The sequence below is a fragment of the Hydractinia symbiolongicarpus genome, chromosome 5 (genome assembly GCF_029227915.1).
Source record: "Hydractinia symbiolongicarpus strain clone_291-10 chromosome 5, HSymV2.1, whole genome shotgun sequence".
Classification (NCBI taxonomy): domain Eukaryota; kingdom Metazoa; phylum Cnidaria; class Hydrozoa; order Anthoathecata; family Hydractiniidae; genus Hydractinia; species Hydractinia symbiolongicarpus.
In genome coordinates, this window is record NC_079879.1 from 4,949,775 (window position 1) to 4,974,053 (window position 24,279).

Consider the following 24,279-nt stretch of genomic DNA (forward strand, 5'->3'; position numbering starts at 1 on the left):
CATAGTCGCGTTCTTTTGTCAGCAAATTTGTGTTGGGAAATTAATTTCACGTGTGAAGATTGCGCTGATTAACCACTTTAGATCTGTTTTCAATTAAAATCAGATTTACAGTAGCATGTTAAAACACAGCCTTACAATAAACGTCTTAACTAACGGTATATTTGAAAGCTCTATTCCCCAAATCGCATACAATCATACAAGTATAATCCAATACTAGGACTTTCAGACCCAGCTATTGTTACGTCAGTTTCTTCAGTAAAAGTGTTACCATTGTAATTGACGTTTAGAAAATGCGACTGCACTTCACTTTTTCCCGAACTATCCGAGGAGTTATTATTGTTTCGTTTCAATGTAAGTGTCGAGGATCTACTTCGGATGGAACGAAATGATATACTTCGTAATCTTTCTCGAACCTCACTTGTATCGCATTTGTAAATAAGAGCTTTAAAAGTTTCTCTAAAATCAGGACTGCGGACCGCGTACACAAAAAAATTCATCATACTGTTGCTATAGTGAAGAAGCTTGGTGATACTGATAGACACAGTCCAGGAGTTCGCACAATGTGGGCAATACGTGTATGCGATATTCAAACAAAAAAATGGCGCCCAGCATATTACAAATAAGCCAATAATAACCGATATCGTCTTTGCTATTTGAATTTCGCGGGAAATACTGTTCAGTTGATTATCAGCAGCTGTCAGTTGGAATGCTGTGACGAATAATACGACATACGAAAATATAATCACAAGAAGCGGGATGATAAAAGCAAATGTAAACAAAACGAGAATTAATACTTTTTGATGCTTGAAGAGAATAATGTTCGTGACAGTTAACATTATACCGATCGTCCACGTAAACGCTATGCTAGCATAAACTGTCCGGCGAGATAAATTTAAATGATGCGCCGGGTATTTGACAGCATACATTCTTTCTAAGCTAATAGCAGCTAGAGATAAGATCGAAGTCGTCCCAAATAATATATCCAATGCAATGAAAAATTTATTGGCGCCATCACTTGTTTTACCTAAAACATAAAAATTATAAGAGCGTAAAAAATTTTACCAGACTCTGAGTTAAATAAATTGCCGTCGCGTTCCTAAGAAAATATATTTTTGAAAGTACCAGTAGCATTAAGCTCGATATTTAATCTCGCCCCCTAAAACTTGTATCTCCCTAGCAAAAGCCTTTTACTTCTTCACAGTTATTCCAGCAGATCTCTAATTTGATTTATATAGCTAGTATTTTTAATCAGTCCCGTGTCGAATAACCTTCTCTAAGCAACTTCACAACGAGCAATCGAACATTAAATTCACGGTATCCTATTTCTGGGAGTTACCCTCTTCTTAAAGAAACGCCACTCTACCATATCTATAAATCCATCCTCATGCCCAGGTCTCGGCCCTTTAACTGTATTACGGAGCGCTATAAAACTCATCAGAAATGCAAAATGTTCTGAGAATCTTCATTCTCAGAACATTTTGTATGAGTTGCTATAAATCAACGAAGACATCAGAAGTTTTAGGGACAGAAGTACACATCAAGTCTGACACAATGTCATTCTCGACCCCAGAACTCTTTGAGACAAACTCAAAATTAAGTTTTAATCTCGAAGAACTCTGGGGACGAGAATGACACCATGTATGTCTCTTTTTTTCGAGAGAACGCAAATAACAACTTTTAGGGGTGAAAAAGTGTTAAAATATAAGAACACTCACCCTCATATAAAATTTAGACGCTTTTATAAAACCCGAAATCAACAAATTAACGAAGTCATGGCAAATCTTGAGGCACTTTTTATTACACTTTATTTCTATAAATCTGTTAAGTCTCTAACAAATAAAAACAAACGGGAAGGAAAATAGACCAATTTTAAAGTATTAATTTACACGGATTGTTTTCCTAACCATAACTAATCCGAATTCTATGTCAGCAAGTTTCAACTTTAAAATATTGCGTTGTTGATTGCGGAATATCCATCACGGAGTTTTATATCGCTCAGCTCAGGGGAAACTGCAGACCAGAAACCCCGCCTTCATTTAGATAACTTGTAGAAAATAAACATTCCAACTCAACTTCGTTCCCAACGCCTGTTGTCTCTTTTCTATAACCGGGACAACGAGTCAAACATGATGTCAGAAAAAGATACAAGATACCCTGGGTGTGAGGTTGGTTCCAACTTAAATTTTTTTCCTTAACGGCCCTTTTGAATCAACGCCCCTCTGAAAGCTCCAGGCGTTTATCCAAGGTTACCAACTCCATTTGGCACTAACTCTTTTAGTGTCACGCACGTGTCTGCTTTGTTAGGATTCGAGGTATCTATGACAATAACTAAATCGTTTAACCACTGCTTAATCCACAACAAATAACTCAATTTCGTGTTATCTTTTTAGCAAAAGTCATGCAATACGATCTATTTGTTTGTTTGTTTTTCTTGTTTTCAGACGAATGAAACATGTTTTTACATTTTTCTTACAAGAACAATAATAATATGACCGAAGCCGTATGAGCTTATTGTACGTACATCTGATTGTACTAGAATCACACTGGGTAGTTAGGTTCATCATTCAGAAAATATCTAATAAGATCACGTATTTTTGACATGTTTTTTAATCACTTCAGCGACTCTAAAATATTAGATTGAAATATCTTTTTGACTCATTCACAGGTTTGCAACTTCAAAATACTCAAAAATTCTCTAATGGACACTAATTTTCTAAGCTTTCTATTAAAATCAACTCGAGATTTGTCAAAACAAACACTCCTCCGTAGGGCTTTTTTAATACGTTAGTTTATGATCAGTGTTTTTGCGTCACTGCCAGTCGTTAAAGGTTCAACCAATAGCCTTGTTGTTCTGGCACGTAATCTGTTCTTTGAAGAAATTAGGGACAGAAGTCGTGTAGAAGAATTATAAAAAGCTTAAAGAAAAACACATGAAAAAAACAAAGTTAGAAATAAACAAGAATAATTAATATTACCCAGCTCTAAACATATCCAAAACGGGACAGACAAACAACCAACCATAAGGTCTGATATAGCCAGATTCACAACAAAAAAATTAGTGTAAGTACGTAGCCTTCTCGGACCATTTGTAAACGCCAATATCACAAGAGCATTTCCAAGTAAAATTAACACGCATACCACACTAAGAAAAGTTACCACTGTTATGATAGACGAACTCTGTGTTGAATCACTTATTATCGACGAGTTGTTCATCGTCGATGCATTACGACTCATATTTTTAGACACATTTAAAAACACTGATATGTTCTCCTCCATCCAGATTGTGTTTATTGTTTTTGACGAGATTTAAAAAGATTTATATTTATCACAACACGATCAATATTTGCGTGTTATAAAAGACAGTTTTGATACGCACTCAATACAGAAGTTGGTCTGTGTTTATTCGCTTCGTTTTTTTTCTATCAAAATAACGTACCAACGTTACCTGACTTCACGTTGTACAAAGCTGTTGTAATCCCTTTTGGACTTTTAATAGAACTAATTGAAAGCCACCATTATGCTATTATCTTGGGAGGATTCACAACAATACTACAATCGTGTATTTTTGACATTTTTTTACTCCATGCACATAACTACTAAAACAGCAAGTTTTTTTTATTATATTATAAATAGATTTTAAGCTTGTAAAAGTTATAAATTGCTAACGCATTAGAAATCAAAACATATATCCAGCCGAACATCAACAGCAGATGTTTTCGCTGGCGCTTCAATTCTACAATTGAGAAGTGTCGAAATATCGTATAGCCATAATTACAATGTATCATTAATTTTAAATATTTTTTTTTCTAACAGCACACGGCACCGTGCGTTTATGATATAGCTGACAAAATACGACTCATCTTCCCGCGAGAAGAGTTACACAATTCGATTCATATTATATATGAATCTTTAAAGGCGAGAAACCTTCCAAATATATTCAAGATCTACGTTTAAAGGAGGGCACGGTGAAAGATGTTCTTATGAAATTTTTGCATAATTTATTTGTAAACTACCGACAACCGACGATTTTATCTGTTTCGCGACTCATAAAGAAGATACCGAAAAAAAATACTGAAAAAACATTCACTGTAAATATTGGAATAAAAGCGAGTACTAAGGGTCTTCCTCAAGTGAAGCTGTGTAATTTAATAAACAACCCTCGGGGTTAAACACCCTCTGGAATGCCCGCCCTTCGGAATAAACACATTCCAGTAAATGTTTCAAAACAGATCTTTTAATAGACACCTCTCCTCTTGAACAAGTCTATTACATTTTGACATTTTTATTCGAGCGCTTAGTGCAAAGAAGTTAGACAAAATGTAACGTAAGAATCTACATTTTGTAGCTAAATAAAAGAATCTCTAGCTCAATTTTTCATTTTTGTAACACGCCCACCTTTTTAATAAAAACACTCCTTAAAAATAGTGTCATTCTGGTCCCCAGAGCTCGTTTATTTTCAGAGCTCTGGGAAAGAGAATGAAGTGGTTTTACTCTCGTCCCCAGAACTCGTTTTTTCTCAGAGCTCTGGGAACGAGAATGAAGTGATTTTACTTTAAACAAACGCCCAGAGGATTTACTTGAGAATGGATAACAAAGTTTGTTTAGCTACTACTTTCAGGTAACCATTTTTGAAGAGAGCGCTCCTTACCTTGAAATGAACCTTCAGACGAAAAGCTAGAACGTTGAACAAACCTAAGGGTGAAATCTTGCAGTTTTGCTCCGGAACTCATATCCAGAAAGTTCTACAGTCTAACTATTTGTTTTTTTAAACCCTACGAGAGGTTTTAAGTGATAAAAAGTGTTTTTCTTGTGCGTAATATGATAATGTTCTTTCGTCGCAAAGAGTGCTTGATGTGTTATACTTGCACAAACGGAATTCAAGCCTTTTACTATTAACAACGTGAAATATAAACTACACGAAAATTTTAGAAAAATTGTTCTTATGAAAGTGCCGTCGATTTTTTGAGCGCTTCAGGACTTATTTAAAAAAAAAAATATGAAATTTAAAACACTTCTTTTTTCATTTGACTTATCTAAAAAAAGAGAAGAAATTTTTGCTGAAAACAACTATATTTGCTTGCTTTACAATGTTGTGGCAATATCTCGTTGTCCTGGTCGCAGTTATTTACGCGCCAGAAGACATAGATTTAAATTATAAAATTTAAGTATGCGGGCAACCTGAATGATGAAGTCAATATTTCACCTTCACTCAAAGTCGCATGTTATAAGTGTACTTTTAACACTAGCAACGTGAAAACACGTACTTAGAAAGGCGAGTAAAAAACACATTAACTGAAAGAGAATTGCTAACGTTCGTTATAAACAATTTATGAAGTATTTGTCTTTGCGCTCGTTTTGTTTCTTTTTTTAAATCAAAGTATTTCTTTCTTTTTTTCCAAACATTTTTTGTTTATAATAACATGAACTTCGACAAATGAGTAACCATGGGAAGAATTATTTAATTTCTTTCTAAATAAACTCTCAGTCATGCCAAGACTGTTTTTTATTCGCGTAATTTTAAGATGGACGAAATATTTACACTTAAAAATTCTGCACGTTTTTTCCGCTTGGTATTTCTATTAGCCAGCGGGGAAAAATTTAAATCGTGGGCAGAAAACATGGCGGCGATTAACAACTTGCTTATACTGTAAAAGAAAATACGGTCGTTCATTGCGCAAATCGTGACAAAAAGAGAAATATGGAAAAAAAGATTGCTAAGAAAAAAAAAGATTTGTGTCAGACAATTGGTTTTCAAGCTCACTTTTTATCCGCCATCATGTTTCCGCATGATTGAAACCTTTTTTTCCCGCCAAGCGTTTGTTTTAAGTCCGATTGTGATCATGATTTTAGAATCAACCAATGAGAATAAGGAATTAAAGCGTAAATATTCAGTTTGCCTTAAAATTACACAATGAACTGAAAATGAGCTCGTTATAAATTTTTCGGTTAAAAGGAAAATATTTTAAGACATGTTTGTTACGAATTATTTCTTGATTTCTTTATTTACATGTTCTTAACATTTGGTTTAATCTGAGGCTAATTGTTCTTGTAAACTACAATCTTGTTCATAATTTTTTGGAAAATGGGCTTTTAGTCTTTTCTCCAATGGGTGGGGTAGGTTGAAAATTCACTAGTCGCGGTTTCTGCGTCTGTATTTTGGAGCAATTAACAGGACAGCCCGCGGAGGTCCTGAAATTCAAGAAAAAAGAGTTTGGCAGAAATGATCACAATTTGAAGTTTTTGATCTCCCGAAATAAGCTGAGAGCCTAAGTCCGTTGTAAACATTGAGAATTAACAAGTTCAAAGTGCCTGGGACTAATTGAAAATGCATTAATTATTGCTTGTGGATATAGACTTCGAAGTTAAGCATACTTTCCAACATGGTTTTTTTAATTAAAATTCAAGTCAAATACGCGTTATACGCAAAAATACACTACGTTATAATTTTCCAGCAATCCTGAGTAAATAAATTTTAATACTGCTACAGAGAACACATCTAAATGAAAATATATTTTTTGTAATTAAGTTTTTTATTGTTACATGCATTTATAATGGCAAAGACGAAGCACTGCTGCCACTTGCTGCTTATTGACAGCCGTTTAATTTTTGACTACTTGAGATAAGAATTGTTTCATGAGTATCCGTGCTGTGAGTTGAATGTCTTGTATCAGGTAGTAAGTGTCGGTTCTGATGAATTTGTTTGTTTTTCTGGATATGCCTCAACAAACTCGATTTTGTTCTTCGTTCAGAGAGCGACAAAGCTCGAATCCTTTCCCGTATTGCGCTTGTATTACATTTATTAAATATCAAAGCTTTAAAAGTGACTCTAAAATCAGGACTACGGACCGCGTACACAAAGAAATTCATCATACTGTTGCTATAGTGAAGAAGCTTCGAAACGTTGACCAACCACGCCAGTTTGTCAAGCTTTTCACAATTGACCGTGCAAAATAAATAGAGAATATTTACGGCGAAAAATGGCGTCCAGCAAATAACAAATAACCCTATAATGACAGAGATAGTTTTCGCTACTTGAAGTTCACGTGATAACGTACCCGTCTGATTGGATGCTTTCAGCAGGTGTTTCGCCGTGTGAAATATCATGACGTAACAGATTATAATCACAACCAATGGAATGAAAAATGCTAAAATTAAAATCAACATGGTGTATGTTTTCTCCCCAAAATCACTATCAAAGAGAAATTTTATTGCTGTCAATATCAAGCCTGTAATCCAAGTGATAGCGATTGCAATATATACTGGTCTTTTAGTTAGGTTAAAGTGACGAGCGGGATACTTAACGGCAAACATTCTTTCAAGGCTGATTGCTGTCAAACACAGGATTGACGTGGTCCCAAATAATATATCCAGTGAAATCAGGTATTTAAAATTTTCTTTGTCTTCACTTGTGAAATCTAAAAATAAGAAATTAAATTAAAAAACGAACAAACGAATGAATAAAAATGAAAAGATGAAAATTAAGATAAACTTTGCTGACTGTGGACCGTCTGTTTAAAATAGCAAATCAGGGGAAAAAAGCGGAGTTTAGGTTAGTGGGGGAAAATTTAGTCACCAATGCATAGAATTAGTCGCTTTCCTCGAGTTTATCAGGGTCACAGATTAAAAAAAATATATTCAAATGTTTAAAAAGAAAATATTGCTGTTATTTTCTTTCATGTTATCCCTTCACCGTAATCATCAAAGTTCGTTAGTTATATGATAACTATTAAATTACCGTAAGTCGGACGAAAAATAGAACATTCTAATAAAAAAAGCCTCTTATTTCCCGTTTTTCCCCAATCTATCTATTCAGTTGGACGGAAACCCTACGCTTTCACACACTTGCTTTTGTTTTTAACAAAAAACTTTTATGTGATTATTAATCCTTGATATGTGGGCGAGATTTCTTATGAGCGAGATTTTTGGGCGGTACCTCAAGCTGCCTGCGAACTTATATACTTTTGGAGTGAAAACTTTCTATGTGAAGCTAAATTTCCATTTAACAGCAAAACAAAACGAAATGGAGAAAAAAAAGAATACTTAAATTTTGATTGGCTATCTGCTAATTATTTTTTTGTTTTTATAATTTTTTGCGTTTCTGTTCGCAAACAGAAAATATCATCATCAATTAGATTTCAAAAATCACAATTATACATTCCGATCCGTTCTATTTCGTGTTTAAGTGGAAATTTGCCTTAAGAGGGAGAGAGAAGCGACCCGTTGCGATGAAATTCGTCGAAACGACAATAGAAAAAATTTAGAAGTAATTAAAATGTCTCACCAAGCAATACACAAATCCAAAATGGTACCGATATGCAACCCACCAACAGATCAGAGACAGCTAAATTAACCACAAAATAATTCGTGCAAGTACGCAACGCTTGTGGACCCTTTACAAAAGCCAGGATAACCAACGCATTTCCCGAAAGGATAAAAAATCCAATCACGCACAAGAAAAAGAATTCTGTTACTTCTATCGGAGTCATCTTTTTTTTCTTCTGTTACATATAAAAAAAAATGTGAGAGAATGTAAACATGTTTATTAAGAAAACAGAGAAGTTTGTCTTTCTGAATAAAATTTTGCAAACAACACAGAACTTTCCTAAATTCTGATTATATAGAATGTCAAAACTAACCTACAAAAATTCAATGACAAACAAAATTTAGGTTTGATAGTAAGATAAACAAAATGTCGATATGCGCTTGAAAAATAAATGCATAAAAGACGTACGTAAAATATATATATTTAAAACTGAAATCTGCTATTTGCTTTCAGAAAATGTTATCTTGTCTAACAGACGGTCGATCAGAAAACTCGATCTAAATTGAGGTTTATATATTGAAAAAGATTGAAACTGTATAAAAAGATAGATAAGATAAAAAGCTTTAATAAAGTTTTAATTATTAATAATAATCTCAGTAACACATTTTGCCACCTCAAAAAAAAACATTCTGATCGTTAATTCGATATTGGGGTAACATTTAAATTATTAAAACGCTAAAATGGTTTGGTAAAAAAAAAAATGAAAATGTGTTTTTGGTCTAAAGCTTAAAGCTAACCTCTTGCGGAAAAACAAGTTGTGATTTCATAAGAAAAAGCTTGAAAGGTTATCTATGAATCTTTTTGTTTTTTTGAAAAATATTTCTGAGAAATAAGTCTTGAAATTTTAGCTAATTATGCAGAATTATGACATCCTCGATTAGATGCTCAGATACAATTGCTTGTATGAATAATAATCCGGATAACTAAGTGTTAATATTCATGTAAATATGTTCAAAATATTAAACCAGATAGGTGAAAACATGATAGACCCTTAAAACAGCACCTCATTTTTTCTAATCGATGATGCCATTCATTAATTAATATAATCATAAAACTTGTAAGTCAAAAATCTTAAGAACTGATCGAGATTTATCAGAAAAATAAAAATATTCATAGCAACTTTACCAGCTCTTTCATATGTAACTGTCAAAATCAAGTAAACTTTGATGAGATAAAATTGTTGAAAGAACCAAGGTAAAACAAGGATTGGATTATACCAAAAGTTTCGAAGATCTTAGTGCTTCAGCACTTTCGCAGGTTTCGCGAGTGGAAAAATTTGCGCATTTTTGGCATTACGCGAACGTAAAATTTTGCAAATGAGCTGTATTAACAGATTTTGCGAACACTAACTTTTGCGGATTGATGATACTAGTATTAACTTTCGCAAAAATAAACCCTCAAATTTAGTATTTTATTACCAAGCATAAAATTAAAACTGAAAGAGAGTATTTTTAGCCAACTTTTTTTCCTACTCTTGTTAACTTTTTAAAGAATTGGATGATCAAATTTGTCGCTTAGTGTCATGATGGTAATGTGACTGCTTTAATCGTATGTTTGATCTTTATAATGAAAACAAAGTTTGTAAAAAATTAAAAAATTACGAGCCATTATTAAAGTTTTTTTTGGATATCTCTCAAATCTAGCAACCATTTAAATGCACAGTATTTAATGTTTCAAGCGTCCATTCACTTTCAAGCGCTCCTTTCTTATGAACGCTCTACAAATGTAGTTTAAGTCAATTCCCTTTCCATTAAAAGTTACGCCGTCATTGATACGAAAGTTTGAAATGTGTTGTACATAGGATATCCACCATGAGAGGATGGAAAATTCTGCTCATTATTTTTTGAACAAAATATAACCTTGGTCGGTCGTGTTTTTTTTATAGTGAAATAATCAAGCCTTTTACCATTGAACTAACATTAATTCAACATTTATTTTTACCCCCCATTTTGCATCCATCTTGGTTCATCGGTTTCACTGGGATTCCCCTACTACGCCCTGCTTATTTCTTATGGAGTTTGGCAATTATAAACAACAATATGAACTGTCAATGCACTCACCTTTGATGTAAAATCAACTTCTTGTAGCAGTAAAATGTCGATATCGAACTTCAAGTCGCATCGCAAAAAAGATAAACTAACAATTAAAGTGATCAAATATATTCTATAAAAAAAATACTACAAGAACGATATAGCGCTACATTTTTTCACCTGTCTCTTGAAACAAGCTATTCTTTTTGTATATATTGTTCCTCTAAAGAAAATTATAACAAAAGCCACATAAAAAAAAATTCTTTTTACTTGCGAATACATAAACTGACTGGGAACATGAAATAAAATTGTTATAATTAAATATATATGTAAAAATAGCGTAAAAGAGAATGAAAAACATGATAACGCATAATAAGAAATAAAGTTGTCAGGTAATCTTTTGAAACAGTGTAAAAAAGAGGTCCAACTTTACGAAGCATGTGGTGTTTCTGTGATAATGTAACCCCTGCTAACATTAACCCTCCCTGTCCAACGAATTACACCTTTCTTTTTTTAAAAGAAAAGAGAATACTATATTTATTTAAATTTTTCCACCAGGATCCATTTTAGTCTTCTTTGAATTGATCTTGCGCAACACTATATAACTATTTCTCACAGCTGTCAGAATATGAATAAAAACAAGTTAGTTACCAAACTTCTAAAACATGTGCTACCTGTAACCACGCCACAAAAATTGATACCTTGTAGCATACACGTTTTTTACTGTAAAAAGCATGGTTTTAAGAAACACAGACTGAGATTATACTTTGCTAACTTAAAAAATATTGAAAAAATTAAAAAAAAAGAAATTGACAAATTAACAAAGCTCCTGCTAAAAGCATTTTAAATGCACCAGTCGTTAGCCCGTGGAAATTTTTTAATTGTGACGTAAAAGAGGAAAAGTCAAAAATAGGATGTTGCATTTATACGATTTATTTATTTACTTGTAATAATAACTTAGATGTTTACAATGTATACAGTGATATATATTATATATATAAATCAATCTAAAGAATAGCTTCAAGAACACGTATTTGACCGATTAATAACACACCAGCAAACGCTTTTCAGTGTGACACATCATCAACCAGATAGTTCGAGTTCGACAAACGTCTGGTAAGAAGTCAAAAATAGTGCCAACTAAAAGAGATGCAGTTTATGAAAAATTCGATATGTCATAAGTAAGGAACGTAACCACACGAAATCAAAGTCTCTCTCTCGTGTACGGTTATGTGAAAGCTTGAGATAAAACGCTTTGACAAGAGTTCTTCTATTTAATATCATAAATTACTTTTATTATTTTAAGTTAATACCATTGTAATTGCTGAAGTTACCGTGCTAAAGTTACCGTGTTAAACCTGTTTAAACCGAGCCTGTTTGTCTCGCTTAACCTCGTTTTTGATTTATTAGAAACTTAACCTGATTGGAATAATCAAAACCCTTCTACGTAAAATTGTTTCTGCGTTTGCGTACTTCACGTCGAAACAAATAAGTATATTTCGAGCACAAATATGAAAAACAAATGATTAGCACAAATATGAAAAATAAATGATTTTCAGGATGCAAAAAGAAATGAATTTTTAGGATATAATAAATAAAACACAACTCACAAAATTTTTTCCAACACTTATTTCGGATGGAACTGAAGAGAGTCTGATAAAATTCAGAATCTAGACTGACTATCTGGACCATCACCAATAAACTCATGACCCAAAATATTGTCACATTTCATGCAAAAAAGCTAAAAAAAACAAAAAAAAAACAGCATTTTATTAAAGAAAAACCACTTTCAAGATTAGTAAATTTCAGTGTAAACTCTAGATCCATATCATGTCACACAAAACAAATAATTAATTATTCAATCAATCAATCAATTAATCAATCAATCAATCAATCAATAGATCTGCTTCACAAAAATACCGCAGTCCATGATTGTCCAATTATACAAAATCACGCATGCTTTTGACATTACGAACAATCTGATCTTATCTCTTTTAATTCCATTATGGACACCGAAAAATCTGCATGACTATTCATGACATATTGCCTATCAAAATCTTAACGACAAAGCTACTGCATGCCACCGTCTGTTGAGAATGAAAAATACGGATGTGCTATAATAAAAATTCACCTATGTATACACCCCATCCAGATAAACTATCTGAGTTCATCACTAACATATAGCCACACGAAGTGTAGTGGGTTCGTCTGCGGCTTAAGTTCTGGGGTCTGCGGCTTAAGTTCTGGGGACCGCGGAATGAATCCCGCTCACTGGCAGGCAGTAGGTTAGTGATGAACAAAGTAGTTCTTCTTCAACATAAAAATTGCATAGCTTGTATTGTGAAAGCACATATAACAATTAAGGGTTAGTCTCTTAGACTTTCAATTTTTGTTATTTTTTTAGAAAAAGACAACTCACCTTGAATGCCGGTTTATCTGATGAAGTTTGTTTTTCAGTCTCAACTTCTTTTCTTATCACATTCTCTGCAACAGGTTGAGAGAAAGCTGGCCAAGCTGATGCGTGTTTGTACTTTGCTTTCGCATGAAACAACTCAGTTGAGCAAGATGAACAAGAATACACTCCTATATACAAGAAAATGATCAAACCATGCTGACATCAGCTCTTTTGTAAAAGAAATTTCAGTTCTATTCTTGTAATAATAACTCAAATAAATGTATACACGTTTTTATAAGCAACTACAGATTTTTGATTAGAGCCTTGGTTGCGAAGGGTATAATTTTAAATTTTAGCTCTACAGTGAAGTTTTGCTTCTCTGGAAATTCAAATGATAGAAGACTTAAGTTACTTGCTATTATGCACTTGAATATTATTGATCGATATAACAGTCCTTTAAGTTTTCATTCTTTTAAAAAGAGCCTCCTTTTGTGAGTGACTTGTTAACCTTTACAATAAAACGGGCACATATAGTTATCTTGACTATAAAAAAGATCCTAATGAAACCCAACAGAAAAAAAAACAGAAATTAATGCTGGAAATGCAAGTTTTCAAGTTTTGAAATGCAAGTTTGTTTTAAATATTGTTCTTTCTAAGCAGTCATCGTGTGTACAGTAGAGAAATGTTACAAAAGCAAACCTGCTTCAAAGTGATTTGTGAATTTTTGATCATCTGGCTTCGCACAATACATTTTCTAATTTATCTATAAAAATTACATAAATTATACATATTTTCAATTTTTTTTGTTCGTCTTTAAATTATTCTTTAATATAATTATTATTTTTTTGTATGAAAAATTGAAACTGGATAAAGTTATTTGTCAGACGTCAGTGAAAAATATTTTTCTACTGGTGAAGTGATCGGACAAAAAATATCACTCTTTATGTTATAACTTATATATATCTTTCAACTTTCCGAACCTAATAACAACACGATTACTGTTTCAGATATTGTCTTACAATTACAACTACAAGGCATCATGGACACACTGACATAAATACATTAATTCAGAAGGTAATCCAGCATTCCCCCTGAATTTCAAGTTCATTAAACTTTTTTTTTAAAATATATAGGGATTATAGATGCTTGTTATAAAACTCATAGGTGTAGAAATCTTATCACTGGTAATGGCCGCCTTGAAATAGAACATGCATAACAATACTTTGGCCATTCAGTAATTAATTGCTGCGTTCAATCAATGCTATGTGAAATTAATTCTGAGAATTGAACTGTTTTGAAGCGTTTAAGAAAATAAAATTATTATATCCTGAGCCGTCCTATGGTACACGTCATGTGAACGATCCTCAATGAAACTCTTAATTTGGATCAAATGTTTAAAATTTCCTGACTACAACCTGACTTACCATCAGAACTTCAATTTTAAATTTAAAAGAAATTTAAAGAAAAGAACAAGCGACAGATAAAAATATAGCATTTATTGTGCTAAAAAATAAACACTATACATACATATGCAATAAAAAATTTTTTACAGTAAAAAAAAAAATACACATTGAACGTAGTTGTTGCTAGCAACCAAAGAATCAGCTAGGTAATAACACACATATATTGTTGCGAAACTACAGCAAAGTATCCACCTGCAGCAACTATGAAATAGAACCGAACAATGGAAAATTACTGTGCTTTACAAGTTACAAGAGGGCGGCTTATTCAAAGTTCGTTATCACATTTGCTCTATTTAACGCCCGGGGCGTACCACGTAAACAACGTTCGTGGATGCGATTAACAATTCAAAGATAACAAGGTAGTATGGAGGTGTCATAACATGATGTCTAATTCATAAACTTCTTCGCACAAAATTGAATGAGGATGGGAAAGTAAAACAATTTTTAGATATTTTTTATAAGGATTTTTAGGGGTTGTCACCCAGGGTAAACAATAAATAAAGAAAAACAGACACGCTTTATAAACGGGGTTGGTATTTGGGAAGGGACATAAAAAGAGAATGGGTGCTAATAGAGCAAGTCAATATTGTATTAAATTTCTAGAGCGTTTATAACTAAAAATAATCGATTAATTAAACAAATATGTATCTAGGAATATGTACATTCATAAATTCATTACATTCATAAATTCAAGACAGACAAACAATCTCTTTTTTCGAACTAAAAAAGAAAAAGAAAACTGCAGTAAGACAACTACAGTTGTTACCAGTTTTTTAATTGCACTTGATTGACATACACCAAGACTGTATTTTAGTTGGACAACAATAGAGTGTAAAGGGCTGGCTTGTACATTGGGTGATTAAGAAATTCGAGAATATTTTATCTGTAGAAATGTTGTGCACTTAAACAACCTTAGGACAGAAAAATCATATCAATTTTATTTCTTTTTTCAGTTTATTGAAAGAATTGGTTACTCACAACATCATAACTTCCTCGTAGCAAGTGCTCTTAAGAAAGAAACACCTTTCACAAGGTCAAGAAACTTCTAATAAATTAAATTCTCAAAACTGTCATCGATACCACTACTTACGCTAACTGATATACCTTTCTATAGACTTTGTTTTGAAGGCAAACTTCTCCAGTGACAATTTACTTTGTTTGAGTACATTGCCTTTTGAAGGTAACGGTTTATGGCGTTTACTAAGTCCAATTGGTCTGCAGTTAGACATATTTGCCTTTGCTGGCTTCGAAACTGAAATAATTCAAAATAAAAACAGCTGAATTAGACAGAATTAAACATGAAATGTTTAAAAGAAATTTGACAACATTGTCTTAAAACGTTTTGACACCTCTTCATGTTGGCTTTCCTCTCTCTCTTTTTGGGCAAAAATATACTTATTATCCCTCCTGCAACATTGATTTTTATTCATTGCGTATTTCTCCTACTTAGTTAACCATCTTCCATTACGTCCACTGCTTTGGATGTAACTGGCTCGGGCTTTGAGAATAAGAAGATCTGATTAATTTTAACCATTTTACGTGACTCAAATATTTTCAAAAGAACGTAAAATGTTAGAATAAGCAGAATACTATGAGTAAAAATCAAATTAGGGGGCATGTCGAAATTTGGGAATTATTAGAACCTTCACAAGTATATTGATAGAATGGACTGTGAGAATTAATTCAAATTCTTTGAGAACAAATCTAAAATTTAATTTGGTCATTCCAATCTAGAATTTTACACATTTTTCTGACATATCAAAGGAATAGATGATATCGATTTCAACATTTTGCCAATATTTTAGAAATTTTTGACAACTCCAATTTTTCTAAACCTGACCCTAACTTTTCTTAGGAAAGGTTAAACTATGGACACACTAGCCATATCTTCTCAGCCTTACTTTGACTACAAGAAACAGTGAGTTAAGATTTTTTTAAAAGTACTCAAAACATGCACAAGTCATGAATATTAATAAGGAAGATAAATCACCAATTTTCTTGCATTAACAGTTCTAGACGAAATTTCGCAATAAAAAAAAAAATTCAGGGGGGTTAATAAAAAAAAAGTCACAAAAAATGCTGTAGTTGAAATTCACATTTATGCAGCTAATTCAAAGTAAAATAGAAGAAAAAAAATAGTGTAATAGTTTTTCAAAAAAAAAAAAAAATATATATATATATCCGAATTTATTATTAAGGAACATTTAAGACATTTAAAAAAAATATAAAGCTATTTGAATACAAATCAGTGTTACTTTTTGTGACTAAATGAAAGAAATATAGGATTTAAAATCAACGTAGAAATATGCAGTACTTCACATTTGATGTGTAATCTCTTCCTTTGCAAAAAGTTGTATAATGATAAAACAGTAAATTTTTAATAAAATTTTAACGTCATTTGAGATTTTTTTTATGAACAGCTTTTTACCCTGAATTTACACCAAACAATGACAGATAAAAAATGAATTGAAAAAAGTTGAACATACCGGGGCGTGTCAACGATTGTCTCGGTACCTTTAAAAAAGAAAAAAAAAGAACTGTGAACAAACATCTTATTTTTGATTCATTTGCAATTTGTTTTATAGTTATTTAAAATACATACCTTTCCTTTTTCATTAAATTGTGGTAAACGAGGCAAGACTCCTTCATCCAAATAAATAACATTATCTTCAACATTTGTACAATTCAACACAGAAGGGCTCCCACAATCACTTGTTGGTCTCTCGTGTTTCACATCTAATAGTTCATTTGTTTTAAGTAAAGACTTTTTCGGTTGGTTATAATATTTACTCAGCCCAAGAGATATCTTGCTTTTGCATAATGTTTTTGAGATGGCAGGCTTTTTATCTTTTACAGGAGAATAAATAATAACATCACCTTCCTCTTTATCGTCCTCCACCGTGTGTAGTATTTTAAAGTCAATGTTCTCGTCGGAGCTTTTATTTACTTCAATAGGAGATAACGGTTTTCGATTTAACTCTGTCCTGTTTTTTTTATGTAAATCTTCTTTTTTCTGAGATTCTGGCGAGCACAGGGAGGGTATCTTACTTTGACGGTATATAGATTTTGTTGGTGTTTTGAGGGCTTTCTTTCTTTTTGGTGTCATTGCACTGAAATTGGATTGATCTAAACAATCTATAAAACTACTTTTAGGTAGTGTCGATGGAGATGATTCAAGATCATCATTACATATTGTAGGAGAAATCTTCTCGTCGTTCTGATCATTCTTGCTGTTGAAATATCTAAACCAAACCCAAAAAAGTAAGAGCAAAATATGGAGCAAAATAATGGCAAATTATACTGAAGGAATAACCCTAAGTTTTAAAACAGTAAACAACAACATAAGGTTTCTTATTTCCATGATAAATTACAGAACTGTGGGATATGCCATAGACATCCCTAACCACGTCACCTTAGAAACATTTTAGATTTACTTGCCTACTTAACACTATTTTCTTGGTTGGCGAAGTTTCTGCCGTCTGTCGAAATGGATTTCTAAATTTATGACTCTTCTTAAAAACACTAAGAGAACTTTTCTGTGGTGGTGATATGCTATCATCTTCTTCAGTAGAATGTTGCTGTACTACATTATATAACTTTTGTAGTTTGATTTCTTTCTCAGGAGATGGAGAATCATCTAATTTAAAAAGTTTCAGCATGTAATCAAAATAAGAAATTGTACAACATATAAATACACTGAAAGTAAAATCGTTGTAATTAACATTGCAAGTATCAGGGCTAAGAAAAAGGCAATACAAAATATATTTTTTAATCAAATCAATACACTAAAGCACTTTTTAAGCATGTGAGCATTACTGGTCACATGTATGTCATGCTTGGGTGTTAAAGGGGCTATGAACCGGTTAAAATGCTCACATTCCGTATATCCCGCGCACATATTAAAAATCCTGCAAATGCGTTTTGCCCAATAAACAGACCAGCGCACTTTGCTCGTTGGTTCAATATTTTTTTTCGAAAAGTATATTACAAAGAAATATTTCAGCAAGACTCATTCTGGATGAAAACATGACCAAGGCTGGAGAAGATAAAAATTCTAGATATATCTAATGTTCGAGTCTGAATTTTTGTTTTTCGTCGCCATCAGCTCGACTTTCGTGTAAGTCACTAAAGTCGAAAACCAACAGCCGTTCCATAGCCCCTTTATATGCAAATCCTTCTCGGGATATGACAAGTAATTTTGGGAAAACAAAATAGCACATCCTCACCTTCTCTCAATCTTTTCAACGACTTAGTAGCTTGAAATACAGGACTCAATGAATTAGGTTTTAGACAGTTCTCCACTCTTTCAGGAGCAGTATCTAACTTACAGAGTGACAGAGGCTTCCTTTTAGTGTGAATAGTACTTGTCAATCTTTGAGTTGTTTTCTTGGCAGCTAACCAACCAGTATCCTTCTTGATATTCTTACACAACCCACTCTGCATAGAATTTTAAGTTTACTTGAAGTAAAAACCAAATGCATCATTGATTTTAGATGTCAGTTTGAAGATAAAAGTAGAGATGCAGAGAAGAATGTCTGTTGGTAAATCGCACATCTGTCATTTAAAGCTCCACTAATATTAAACATCTACAACAATACTTACTGCAAAGTCCGTTCTATCTGCTAGAATGTTATTAGTAATAGGGTCTATATTCCCAAGAGCTATTTGTAAAGCTCTGTGATCATCAATTTTCCTGGAAACTAGCAGTTAAGTTAAATTTGATCAAGATTAGAAATTCACACACAATAAATTGAAGATAAAAAAATACAATGGTAGCAAAAAATACAATGGTAGCAAAAAATACAATGGTAGCAAACAAGCTACAGTAATACAGTCCAGGTGATCAAAGGTAATTAATGAATAGATACGGTCCAGCATATTTCAATTCTTCTGCAGTGTATTTTTCTTGACTATCCATTGCATTCAATGGTACAACACGCTTGCTTCTAGGATCAAAAACCAGCTGATACTTAAAAACCATTTCAGCTTTTCGAAAGTTCTCAAGATAATCAGGAGGAACATGGTAAGATGTGTCACACTTCAAAGCGCGTATACACTAAACAAAATAGACACATAAAAATAAAACACATAATGTACATAATAATCTTGTTGCTTTACTGACGGATGGATTATGCCAAGCACCAATTATTGCTCTATATGTTCTCTGTCAAAAGCACTATTGATGTTTTGCTTTATTCTGTATTACTTATCGATGGATACTGTCGAGAGTTTGGTAAGGGGTGGTAAAAGTTGACTTTACTACATAAAGAAGAAAAAATCTTGTTAATGAAGCAAGTAAAAGATACGCTTTTTTGCTTGTAGGAAACAATGATGGATAACATATTTATTTTCAATTTATTAGTCTTAATTAAACAAACATTGTAATTTAGCTACTCACAAGATACTTTCATTGTTACTATTTCATCGCAAATTTTAATAAACATAGCATAAAAACATACTTGGTATGCACTTGAGTGTCTTCTTAAAGCTTTGTGGGCTTTCACCAAACCCATTCCTTTAATTGAGGGTAGGTAATCACAACCAGATAACATACACATTTGCCGAAACTTTTCAAAAGTGAATGAAGAAAGTTGAACAGTTCGAACTTTTGATAAATTCTCTAAATCGACCAACATTCCTTCACCTTCTGGTGTCATTTTATACAAAACCTTTAAAAAGATAACAAATAAATAATCTATATATTAATACGCCTTGTGTGTGTGTGCGCACGGTGAGGCCACGTCACACAAATCACAGGTCACTTTCTTACGACGTGGCGTTACGCTAAAATTTACCAAGTTAAAGAAAACGCAAATCAGGGGGTTACTATATAAATATTTAATTCTCTTTTCTTATTTTTTTTTTAAAATAAAACTCTTTTTCCTTACTCATTAAAACTAAATTTTATTTTAATTTCAAATGGTTTTATTTGTTTTTTTGTTGTAAAAGCCCCGCTGGTCGTTTGGGATAGAATAATTAAATTTTACCTCCGGTTTACCATGTGCGCGCCGTATCTCACGGAAACAAAGTTTATTAACTGAAAAATGAAAACCGAAGCGAAGAAAGTTGTCTCTTTTTCAAAGTAATCCTGAAAAAAGTTATTTCAAACAAGGTTTACTCATCACGAGGTTAGATTAAAGCTTATTTGTTTCTTCTATCTTTTTTGTGTTCTGGGACCGAAGTTGCTTTCTTTTAAAAAAACTATCGAATTCGAATGATAATTCGAATCTAAGAAGTAAAGAACAAAACTGTTGTCATTGTAGAGCGACTGTTGATGTCGAGCAAGAATAAAAAAAGTTTATGTTGTTGCCAGAAATGTCTGTTATAAAGAAGAAAAACGTACGATAATATAACGTCAAAAAGAGAACTGATTGGAAATGTATCAGACAATTGTAGCTAGCTATACATTTTCAATTTGTTTTCTTTGGGATGAAGCGAAGTTTAATAATCGAAGTAAAAAACTGATTGGTCTTTTATCCAGAGACGCTAGCTAACTGAGAAAGCCAAAGAAAGGCAGGTGTGTTGTTTAGTTTATCTGGTAAAGAGATAAGTTTAGGTGTGTAACGTTTTTTTTAACCGTTTTAACTTTCAGAGCTCAGCTTTTCCTTTAAATTTTTAGTTCCTTGTTGCGTCTTGAGCTTAAATGCGTTTTCTTTTGACACAATTTTTATAAGAATCTAAAATGTAAAGCGACGTTTTTAAGCCGTTTACACGCTTCCAGCTAAACTTTCCCTTTAATATGAAGTTAAATATGTTTTGTCTTTAGCCTGAACATATTTAACATTTTTTGTAAGAATATACTCTAAACAATGGGTCAGAATATCCTAAGAATATGTCTAAGCTTGGTTGTTTCTTTTAATATAAAAATTTGTATGACTGAACCTCTTTCTCTCCAAAACAATGGGCAAGTACACCAGGGAAAGCTAAGAACATGAAGGCGGAAACGAAAAAAAACACTATTCTTATAAAATACAGCGTGTATATAATAGAGAAGAGTTTATATAAAATGTAGAAAGTATTTTTTCGTTGTTACTGTTTTTAACGCTACGAAGTGGTTGATGTCGTTATAATAAACCTTAATGTAAACAAAGTTAAATCAATGTTTACATCTGTTACGTTACCGTTTAAAATAATATTCGATTCTTCAATTCGAAAACACTGCATTGTTATCATGCACTGCACGTTTGCGCATTGGGAAGGTTGCTATATGTAATAGACTAAATAGCTCATTTGGTATGATGCATTAGAATCTGTACGTTGTGGAAACTTTGCAATAACCTTATTTGTGTGACTTATCGATTTTTTCTAATGTCTGGTATACCATTTTCCCTTTTATATTTCGGGCATGGCAAAGCAAGTATATAGTTTTAACAGATTTGTTAGCCACCTTCGATTTTGTTAAACTTTTTGCATTTTTATGTTGCTGGACATGCTTATATTTTTAAGCGTTCTGTTTCAGCGGGTACAAATATAACGCAGATTGTGAGCAACTTCAATCCCAGGGTTTTTTTCTCCTTTATTGTTATTTTTTTATTGCTGCACATATTTATTTTTTTGGACGTTTTGTTTTAGTGGTTATAAACTAGAATAATACAAATTGTGACTTTTAAAAATTCATATTACTGTGTTGTATGTTTTTGTTTGGTATCCCTTACATCGGTTTAATGAGAGATTCAGTGGATTCCCCCACGGGTATTCAGCTAGTCTATATAATAATACGCCAGTTCCGTGTGTGTGTCTGTCACTTTTGCAAAGTGGATAAAATGTCTTTAATAAAGTCTACAAAACATTGCCTATAAAATTGTTCTGTAATTTACCAAACTTTTAACGTTAAAATAATAAACCTCAAAGGAAAGTATATTAAATTAATGAAGCCATTACAGTGCACTTAAAACTTTGAGGCCAAATAACTTGGAAACGAGGTGGTGACGTCAATGATTTTTCACCGCATAGGTAACTAGGGACCACCCGGGAACAATTTGGGTAGGTTTCCCAAACCTGGGTCCCCGAATCCGTTTCGGAATGGATGGGTTGATGACGTCAACAAAAAACGTTCAAACCCTAATATCTCTGCAACCGTTTGTCAAAAGTACATGATCATATACATTTTCTTGATCAGTGTTTCAAGATCTATACAAGGTAGGCAACAGGCATATAAATACCTTAAAAAATGTTTTTGTGTTTTGGCGGGTCATTGCTGACGTTAGCAAAATTTTTAAACCATTATATCTTCTTAGGCTTTCGCATAAAATATATCATCCTATACATTATTTTGATCAGCTATTCAAGCTCTACACACATTAATTCAATGTCAAACCCTTTTGATTGTTCTTTTGCCTATAAGTAGATTTTCAACAGGTTTATCGCCTAGTTAATATAATTAGATGACACAGGTAAATGTATCTATTAAAACTGTTTACTCCACAAATACTTGTAACGTTATTTGCAAAAAGACAAGACAAAAAATATATACCCGATGGCAACCATATAACAAAAGATCAGAATCTTCAGAAATTGTCAACTGTGTTATTCCTTCTTTCATCAAATAAGCGAGTTGGGCATCAGCTTCATATGGTGCAACAATACATTTTACATTCAGTGTACAACACTCCTATAACAATAATAAATCTACTAATGTATTCATATAAGGTTTGCTTCATACATACACTTGATTTGGAAATTGTGGTGAAAGGCTTACCTGCTTTTACAGCTTAATAATAATAGCTAAAAACAAACCTTGATAACTTCAGATGCCATTTGAGGCGTGATATCACAGCACTTTTGAAAGTTTTCAAAAGCTTCCTGACTTTTCCCTTCTCTTAGTGCGGCAATACCACGGGAACGATATTCTTTTCTTTTCCTGGTGTGCAATTAAACATTTCAGTTTATATCAAAAATTTCGTTTTAATAAAAATCCTAAGTTTTGTAATCAAGTTTGAACAATTATATAGTTATCTAATATGACAGCTGTAAGGACTGTAGAAAGATTACCACTTAGATAAATAATTGAAAAGATGTTTAGAAAACATCTTTTCAATCAAGCAATGACCCTTCCAGACATCTAAGGATCATTAGTCATGTTTTAAATGATGTTCTAGAATCATATATATATTGTGTAATAACTGTGCCCATTCGAAACATAAATTTGACATATTTTGTTGACCTAATAATAGAGGACCACTATATCAGCCAAGAATTTAGTCTATATTGGCCAATCTAAATATATATACTGAATTTTAATTGTAATGCTTAGTTAGATTATGGCTATTAAAGATGGCTTATTCACAATTATTTATTGATAGGTTGTGTTTCATTTTTTAACTATCAGTGTCACATTTATCTAAAAAAAAAGTTCTGTTAAAAAAAGCCTTCTAATTTGATGTTAACTGTTTGTATTACATGCATATAACAATTTTCATATAAAAAATTTTTAGAATCTAGTTCCTTCTTTCATCAGTTCATTACCATGCTGTATTGCATATTAACTTACGCTCGACGTTCCTTCTCTTTTTCAGACTTAGCTGGCAAGTATCCACCATCAAATACCATGATTGGTGTCACACCATTGTTAATAAGCATGTTCAAGCGACGTACAACATAATGAATGTACACTTTAGTCGGTTGGCCCAGTACTAGATCTTTAGCACAACCATAAGCACCTTTGTGAAGCCAACAATATGCGTCAATTCCAACCGTTTGTCCTTTAAAGTTGGACATTGATGTTTTTACTTGAATGTCCTTTAACAATGGAAGGAGTCCCTGTATGCCCATTGTTATATGTATAATTCTAAAAATAAATAAAAAGTACATAATATTGTATTAAGACTAAAAGTTTTTAAAAGCTTGTATCTAAGCCCTACATGTTTACTCACAAAATTTGATTGCAAACCGACATGAAGATCCCAAGTTGTGAGTTCGTCAGCAAAAAATTAAGAGGCCTGGGACGAGCAAACAAGTGTCATTTTGGCAAAAATTATGTTAATCAATTAACCTTTATAATATCTATGCATTGATAAAGTTTGAATGACACCCCTTAACAGGTCTAAAATTATGATGAAAGAATGTCTA

At 32.5% G+C, this 24,279-nt stretch overlaps 3 protein-coding genes across 6 annotated transcripts; all 3 read right to left on the minus strand.

The window, feature by feature from the left end:
• Positions 1–68: 68 nt before the first annotated feature.
• Positions 69–10,522, minus strand: LOC130645917 (uncharacterized). The gene is made up of 12 exons (XM_057452042.1): positions 10,384–10,522; positions 8,282–8,498; positions 6,594–7,415; positions 6,433–6,496; positions 6,132–6,189; positions 4,777–4,912; positions 4,649–4,674; positions 4,396–4,524; positions 4,115–4,176; positions 3,437–3,498; positions 2,976–3,308; positions 69–1,024 (listed from the first exon to the last, which is right to left on the minus strand). Exons 2-12 carry the CDS (start codon positions 8,484–8,486, stop codon positions 171–173), a joined length of 2,751 nt encoding a protein of 916 aa, XP_057308025.1. The 5' UTR covers positions 8,487–8,498; positions 10,384–10,522; the 3' UTR covers positions 69–170.
• LOC130644317 (methionine-R-sulfoxide reductase B1-like) lies at positions 10,384–14,195 on the minus strand. 2 transcript variants are annotated; one of them, XM_057449869.1, is made up of 5 exons: positions 14,173–14,195; positions 13,448–13,511; positions 12,773–12,936; positions 11,964–12,094; positions 10,384–10,576 (listed from the first exon to the last, which is right to left on the minus strand). In XM_057449869.1, exons 2-4 carry the CDS (start codon positions 13,497–13,499, stop codon positions 11,981–11,983), a joined length of 330 nt encoding a protein of 109 aa, XP_057305852.1. In that variant the 5' UTR covers positions 13,500–13,511; positions 14,173–14,195; the 3' UTR covers positions 10,384–10,576; positions 11,964–11,980. The 2 variants fall into 2 exon arrangements, with proteins under 2 accessions (XP_057305852.1, XP_057305851.1); XM_057449868.1 differs by lacking the exon at positions 10,384–10,576 and adding an exon at positions 11,271–11,493.
• Positions 14,196–14,229: 34 nt separating this feature from the next.
• On the minus strand, positions 14,230–24,025 carry LOC130644313 (exonuclease 1-like). 3 transcript variants are annotated; one of them, XM_057449860.1, is made up of 12 exons: positions 23,702–24,025; positions 22,948–23,071; positions 22,685–22,822; positions 19,671–19,880; positions 19,080–19,267; positions 18,814–18,904; positions 18,438–18,648; positions 17,650–17,848; positions 16,814–17,453; positions 16,698–16,725; positions 15,316–15,463; positions 14,230–14,931 (listed from the first exon to the last, which is right to left on the minus strand). In XM_057449860.1, exons 1-12 carry the CDS (start codon positions 24,019–24,021, stop codon positions 14,901–14,903), a joined length of 2,328 nt encoding a protein of 775 aa, XP_057305843.1. In that variant the 5' UTR covers positions 24,022–24,025; the 3' UTR covers positions 14,230–14,900. The 3 variants fall into 3 exon arrangements, with proteins under 3 accessions (XP_057305843.1, XP_057305844.1, XP_057305845.1); XM_057449861.1 differs by having other exon boundaries at positions 15,302–15,463; XM_057449862.1 differs by lacking the exon at positions 19,671–19,880.
• Positions 24,026–24,279: the final 254 nt, after the last annotated feature.